The 7,788-nt window shown below is 38.2% G+C and overlaps 1 protein-coding gene across 1 annotated transcript in view; it reads left to right on the top strand.

Moving 5' to 3' along the window:
* The first annotated feature begins 5,472 nt into the window (after window positions 1–5,472).
* LOC110110214 (chaperone protein dnaJ 6-like) overlaps window positions 5,473–7,788 on the top strand; it is a 13,785-nt gene continuing 11,469 nt past the window's right edge. Inside the window, exon 1 of the mRNA XM_020841595.2 lies at window positions 5,473–5,621. Coding sequence (XP_020697254.1) covers window positions 5,511–5,621 — 111 coding nt within the window. The 5' untranslated portion in view covers window positions 5,473–5,510. The remainder of the gene's footprint in view (window positions 5,622–7,788) is intronic.

Below are 7,788 nucleotides of genomic sequence, written 5' to 3' on the forward strand. Positions count from 1 at the left end.
TGCTCGACGACGTTAACCTGTATGGAAGAGGTCGGGAGAATCCACCAAGGATGTGAGACCTATCCGAGGTTGTATGTCGTAGACTTTGCTCGACGACGTTAACCTATATGGAAGAGATCGAGAGAATCCACCAAGGATGTGAGACCTATCCGAGGTTGTATGTCTGAGCCTTTGCTCGATGACGTTAACTTGTATGAAAGAGGTCGAGAGAATCCACCAAGGATGTGAGACCTATCCGAGGTTATTTATTGGAGCCTTTGCTAGACGACATTAACATGTATGAAAGAGGTCGAGAGAATTCACCAATGATGTGAGACCTATCAAAGGTTGTATGTTAAAGCCTTTACTCGATAACCTTAACTTGTATAAAAGAGGACTAGAGAATCCACCAAGGATGTGAGACCTATTTGAGGTTGTATGTCAGAGCCTTTGCTCAACGATGTTAAATTATATGAAAGACGTTGAGAGAATTCACTAAGGATGAGAGACCTATCCGAGGTTGTATATTAGAGCATTTGCTCGATTACATTAACATCTATGGAATAGGTCAAATTGGATCCCTCTGGGATCGATTTTTCCTTGATTGGGAGGGGGTGAATGCCGCAATCCCGAATCAAAGGTGAAGAATGATCTATCTTTAGACCGTTATTGCCTTTTTGATTTCAAAATTAAGACCTTGCCCAAGAAGTAGAAGTCCAGTAAAAGACTGTACGTGGCTTGAAATTTATCAGAAGCTTCCTTGCATTTGTCGAGAGTTTTCTTATATATTGTCTTTATTTTAGAAGTCTTGAGGGATCTTCTTAACTAAAATTGTAGTCAAGGTTGCCCCCTAGTCCGGATCATATTCCATGAAATTAATGCATCAATAGCAGCCGAATAACCTTTTGAGGTTGGAGCTAAAATTATCCCCAGTTGAGAAACACGTTCCCATAGACGGCATCAAATTGTTGAGTCGAGGGGTTGAGCTCCGAAAGTAACAAAATTGAGTCCAAAATGTTGAAAAGTGTGTCTAGGGACCCAAAAAATATTGAATTTAAACCGTCCGGGCCAAAAATTGGGCCAAATTTGAACCGCCCGGGCTAAAAAAAAAATTTATGGGGCCCACTTGATATTTTTAAATTCAAAAATTTTTAAAAAAATGCAAAAAAAATCCAAAAAATTATGAAATATTCAAAATTATTTTAAAAATTATGGAATCTTGCAGAAGCTTCTCTTTTCCTCCAAAAACACTACAAATATCACCCAAGGCCATAGGAAAATTTGCACCATCTTGTTTTCTCTTTGTTTCTTTCTAACAGTTGAGCCTTTTCGTTGTTTTTCAGTAGGTGACTTTCCCTACCTGAATCGGCGCCCCTCCTCTTGTACAGAAGTTAGAATTTTCTTTTCTTTCTCTCCTGCTTTTCTTCTTGCTATAGAGGCCTTCCACTATTTTTTGTAGGTGACTTTCCCTACTTAAATCGGCACCCCTCTTTAATGTAAAAGAAAATTTTTTCTCCTTCCGATGTCTTCTCTTTTGGATATCTTCTTACAATCGAGGTATTCTGTTATTTTTCGTATGTGATTTTCCCTACTTAAAATGACTCCCCTCCTCTTGTACAAAAGTTAGACTTTTTCATCCTTTTCTTTTCATTCTCCTCCCTAATTATAACTTTCTTACAGTTGAGGTATTCCCCTGTTGTTGTAGGTGACATCCCCTACTAAAATTCAAGGCCCCTCTCCGTGTGTAGAAGTTAGAATTTTTGTAGTCATTTCTTTTCTTTCTCCTCCCTCATTCCAACTTTCTTACAGCTAAGGCATTCCCCTGTTTGTTGGTTGCGGCATCCCCTAATAAAATTCAGGGCAACTCTTTGTGTGTAGAAGTTTAAATTTTTGTAGTCATTTCTTTTATTTCTTCTCCCTCATTTTAACTTTCTTACAGTTGAGTCATTTCCCTAATTGTTGTAGACAGCATCCCCTACTAAAATTCAGGGCCCCTCTCTATGTTTAGAAATTTGAATTTTTATATTCATTCCTTTTCTTCTTCTCTGGTCTTCTTTTTTACATTAGAGGCATTCCACTGTCGAAGATAGGCAGCATTCCCCTATCAAGCTTAAGTTCCCCTCTTTTGTGTTGAAGGAGATGTTTTCCTTCTTATTTTTTCTTGCGTTCTTCCTTTACATTGGAAGCATTCCACTGTCAAATGTAGGCGACATTCCCCTATCAAGTTTCAATGCCCCCCTATTGTGTAAAAGAAGTCGCGATGAGAGGCTATCTTCTTAATAGATAACCAGAAGTGATAAAGAGATGGGGAGAATTTTGATACTACTTGAGCGAAAGTCTATCGGTGATGGATGATCGAATTGAAGTCCTTGGTGGTCAACAGATGAGTGTAGAGCTGAAAGAGAGAATTTGAGGGTGCGATGCAAGTAGCAGTCAAGCGATAATTCGATGATGACTAAATTAAAGGACCAGCGACAAATCTTAAATGAAGGGCCAATGATCTCGGATGTCCAGTGGCATTTTGCTAATATAATATGCATCCATATGATAGTTTGCCGACATCAGATATCCTTGATTCTAGGAGCCAAAGTAGTGTGTTATGTTAGTAGTCCGGCGACACATTTATAATGTCAACTGAGTTGAGGCCTGATGAAGATCAAATTATAATCTTTTATTGAAGAAGAAATTGTAAAAGTTTATTGTGTGAAGTAGAGAAGAGTTCAATAAATCTACTAAGGATATTTGAATGTTTTGAAGTTGCTTGTTGTTTGATGATTATAACTTGTACAACTGATTTCAAAGTACTTTTTACTTTCAGATTCTTGTAGAAATAAACTTTTTGTATAAATTTTTGTAATGTAACTCTAGTGATATTGTATATGAAATTGAGATCTTATCCCTTAGAGGAAATTAAATTGTTTATACATCTTTGAGTCATGCTCTGATATATTTCATAATATACTATTTTGAGACTTTTTAGCTTGTTAAAAATTTTAGCAGAAGATGTCGAGAGAATCCACAATGGATGTGAGACATATCCAAGGTTGTATGTTGAAGCCTTTGCTCGACGACGTTAACATGTATGGAAGTGGTCGAGAGAATTCACAAAGAATGTGAGACCTATCCGAGATTATATGTCGGAGCCTTTGCTCGAGGCCGTTAACCTGTATGGAAGAGGTCGAGAGAATCCACCAAGGATGTGAGACCTATCCGAGATTATATGTCAGAGCATTTGCTCGACGACGTTAACCTGTATGAAATAGGTCGAGAGAATCCACCAAGGATGTGAGACCTATCCGAGATTGTTTGTCGAAGCCTTTGCTTGATGACGTTAACCTGTATGGATAAGGTCAAGAGAATCCACAAAGAATGTGATACCTATCCGAGGTCATAAGTCGGAGACTTTGCTCGATGACATTAACCTATATGAAAGTGGTCGAGAGAATCCACCAAGGATGCGAGACCTATCCGAGGTTGTATGTCGGAGCCTTTGCTCGACTAGTTAACATGTATGGAAGAGGTCGAGAGAATCCACCAAGGATGTGAGACCTATCTGAGGTTGTATGTCGGAGCCTTTGCTCGATGACGTTAACCTGTATGTAAGAGGTCGAGAGAATCCACCAAGGATGTGAGGCATATATGAGATTATTTGTGAGAGCCTTTGCTCGACGAAGTTAACCTGTATGAAAGAGGTTGAGAGAATCCAACAAGGATTTGAGATATATCCGTTGTTGTATATCAGGGCCTTTGCTTGACGACATTAACTTGTATGGAAGAGGTCAAATCGGATCCACCTGGGATCAATTTTCCCTTGATTGGGAGGGGCCGAATGTCGCGTGTATCCCGAATCAAAGGTGAAGAATGGTCTATCTTTAGACATTTACTATCTTTTTGTGGTTGAAATTAAGACCTTGCCTAATAAGTAGAAGTCCAGTAAGGGACTGTACGTTGCTTGAAATTTATCAGAAGCTTCCTTCCATTTGTCGAGAATTTTCTTATATATTGTCTTAGTTTTAAAAGTCTTAGAAGGATCTTCTTGACTAAAATTGTAGTCAAGGTTGCCGCCCAGTCCGGATCTGATTCCATGAAATTAATACATCAATAGCAGTCGAATAACCTTTTGAGGATGGAGCTAAAATTGTTCCCAAGTCGAGAACCACGTTCCCAAATATGGCACCAAACTATTGCGTCCATAGGTTTTTGCGGGGGCAGAGAAATATACAATTTAGCTTATTAGCGTTGTACGAAAATCTGGCACGCAATCAGATAAGAGAGAGGGTCTAGCGAAGTTCTTACCTAGAGGTGCGGCAGACAGAATTCCACCGTCACTTGGAGGTCGGGTGGAATTCCGGCGTCGTTCAGATAGAATTCTGGCATCGGTGGTAAAGGAGGAGTTCTTCCCTCCTAATCTTCTTCTCTTCTCTTCTCATTCTTCTCTAGCTATGATCCCCTCTCATGATAAATGAGGGGTCTATTTATAGATATTCTGGAGTGGCATGACCTGTAAATAAGAGGATCAAAGGAAAATGTGTAGTGGTTTGATGGACGGTCGATATTGAATCCCTTGATCGTGTACCGTTCATCAAACATTTGAAGATCTTAATGATGTTGGAATATGGTGATCTTGGTCTCATTGGATTCGTCTCGTCGAGCCGCTCGATTTGAATATAAGTACGTTATGTTAGGAAACTGTTTGGTAACCCAAATTGTGGTTCGAACCTTCCAATAGTGCTTCAGGTCTTTGATTCAGGCCCATTTGGGCTTGGATTGCGTTGAATTTGGTGTCATTGGATTTGTATTTCTAAGACACTCAGTTTGACTGTAAGTTTGCTGAAATCAAAGTTCAAATGCTCCCTGATTTAATTTTGAAGTCTCTGACTTGATTTTGCCTCGAGATTCGTGCCCGATCAAGATAATTTTTTAATGATATATCAGAGACATTTTTTTTATTGCTTCTTAAAATATAATTTTAGTACAAAAAGTTATACTAAAATTCTGTTTTAAGAAATAATAGAAAAAGTCACCCGCAAACAAAGCCTAAATTTTGAGTACTTTTTGCTTATGGAATTAAAATTTTTTTGGCCAATATTTATGTTTGTTCATTTAGCATTTTACAGTATATTTTGCAATCTTCTCCCATTATTCTGTTTGAGTTCTTTGTTCATCTTTTATAAGACTTTTTTAAGGTCAATGAAATTATACTTTGCCCCAATGTTTTAAAAATTGGATCGAATCGGTCGGTTCAATGGGTTGATCGTGGACTGATTCGCCAGACGGTTCATAATTTTGTAAAAATCGCCTTAGACATGAGCCGAATTGAAACGGCTTGAACCGGCAATTTAATTGATTAACCGATGAATCGGTGCCGATTTTCAAGAACCTAGGCTAATATTTAATTAAAAGAAATATTTAATAAATTTATTATTAATAAAAAATGACAATAAATATTTCCCTTTTTTGTCATTGTGAATCGTTCTCTCTTGAATTTGTGGAGCGTCCTGGCGGGAAAATTTTCTCAGCTGGCAATCAAAATGGGGAAAAGGAAGAGGCCTAGGGTATCGGAAGAAGAAGAACATCGACCCGATCAGGAATCCGGAGGCGGACGTGAAGAATCGGACGCAAGAGAGAAGAGCTTGTACGAGGTCTCACATATATATTCTCTATGAACCTTCCGTCTTAATTTCTATATCTGCATACCTTCTAAATTATAGTCACTGTAGTGATTCATTTGCTTTGGATTTAATCGTTTTATGTGACATGTTCATTTGAAGCGGACGTTGGGTTGAGGAGGTATCGGGTTGGGTAAGCTAATCTGTAAAACAAATGGACGGCAAGAGGTTTGTATGGATGAGTTGTTTGCTGAACATATAAAATAGAATTTAACTAATTTCTTAATGTTTAATAGTGAAACATTCAGTTTAAGTGGATCAGGTGCAGCGAATCAGAAAAGAAAGCTTCTTGATGTTTGGAAGAACTAGGTTCCAGAGTACGAATGGTATTGTGATCAAAACCCGAGGAGGAGAAAACACAGACTCTAAGAGCAATCTAGAAGATTAGTATCTTTTTTCATAAGATCCTGTTTAACTCATCAAAAGATTTGATACTATATGACAACTTTAGAAATTATGGAAGTATTCATAAGAACATCTGAACAAGATTTAGGGTTTGTTCAATTGATTGTTTTGCTTAGCTCATCCTAGCATAGTTTATTTTAATGTTTACAAGCTTTATAAGCAAGTATAGGAGTTAGTTTGTTTGTTATGTAAAAAGCTAAAAATTTTAGCAAGCTTTTTTTTTTGGAATTTGGGGTATCTACCCGTTGCCACTCTAAAGGGAGCGCTTGGTGGCACATTTAATCCCTCGGTGGAACCTAGTGAAGCCTCCCACCAGCATCGGACCCACACTTGTTTTGTCCCACTGAAGAGGCGACACCGTAGTAGAGGGGATTCGAATCTTAGATGGGGGGTTACCAACCATGCTTGCCCACCAACCACCTTAAGCCTCGGTGGGTTTTTAGCAAGCTTTTAATTTACCAGCATTCTCTTTTACTGACCATTTCTAATTATTCTTGGTTATTGTGCAGTATCCTAGTAGTTACCTACCACATACCTTACTTGGTGCAATTCAAATTTGCCACAGTTTATCGAATGAGGCCATCCACAATAGTACCCGGTTTCAACGCACTCATATCTACTAATACACTACATTATTCCATCACATGATCCTATTGGCATTAAACATGAAATACTCATACTGAATACGTTAACATAATATCATGTCTTGAGGGAACAGCTCTAGTGCCACGTCATTGATGGTGTACAAGGACTTGTGCTGCTGCCTGTCGAAAGCATGTGGAATTGCTCTCCTTGAAGATCTTAAAAGATCTTAACAGCACAATCAATTTCCTTCCTGTTTCATTAAAAGGGGAATGCTTATAGTATTGGCAAACAAATAAAATAGTTCCCACTATAAATAAGCATCAAAGTAAAGTTAGCAGCAGCAGTTTACGGTCTATGTAATAACATTCAAAAAGCAAACATAAAATTAGCAGATAAATGTGCACAGGCTTCTAATACAAGCATTTAACATCCTAGCGAGCTTACAGGACAAAGAATATAGAATATTTCTTTCAGCATAAGAAATTCAGGCAAAGGTGGAGGATGAATAAACATTCCATGCTAGCATTGGATGACAAGTGCTTTCCTAATTGCAATACATGAATATTAGCTATATTAACGAAGTCATGTGACACGATTGAAAGTTTTGTGGGGACTCACATGGGCTTCTCTTAGCAAAGCAAGACCAAAACATTGTCTAACATGACTATGAGTTGCTACTTATTTATATTCATAATGGTATAGCCAAAGGTTACCTTATTTAGAGGATCCTTTCATAAGAAGACTTTTCTTATATGATGGAATTCCTTGTGATCATTTTTTGGATTACTTATTTTTCAATTTCCTTGAAAGCGTAAAACCTCTAATAAATAGAGGATGCTTTCATGGTGTAACAATACTTGTGAATTGTGGGCTCCGAAAATTCGGCCCCGGCCTCCCCGCCGCGCGATTTCTTTTTATTATTTGAGCGAGGGGAGTTTTAACGAAATAAGTTCCGGGGTAAATTTTGGAAGGCAGATGGGTTTGTAGATAAGACACTACCCAGAGATTTCGCCCTCATTTTGTGAGGACTTTATGATCTGAGTTCTGGTTTCCTATAGGCGCAAGCCCCTATAGTCGTCGATCAGATACGTATAGAAATACGTGTTATCTGGTATATAGTAGCAGCAATGGGTTTGGATGTTGGTAGAAA

The sequence above is a fragment of the Dendrobium catenatum genome, unplaced genomic scaffold (genome assembly GCF_001605985.2).
Source record: "Dendrobium catenatum unplaced genomic scaffold, ASM160598v2 original_scaffold_109250, whole genome shotgun sequence".
In the NCBI taxonomy this organism is placed as follows: Eukaryota; Viridiplantae; Streptophyta; class Magnoliopsida; order Asparagales; family Orchidaceae; genus Dendrobium; species Dendrobium catenatum.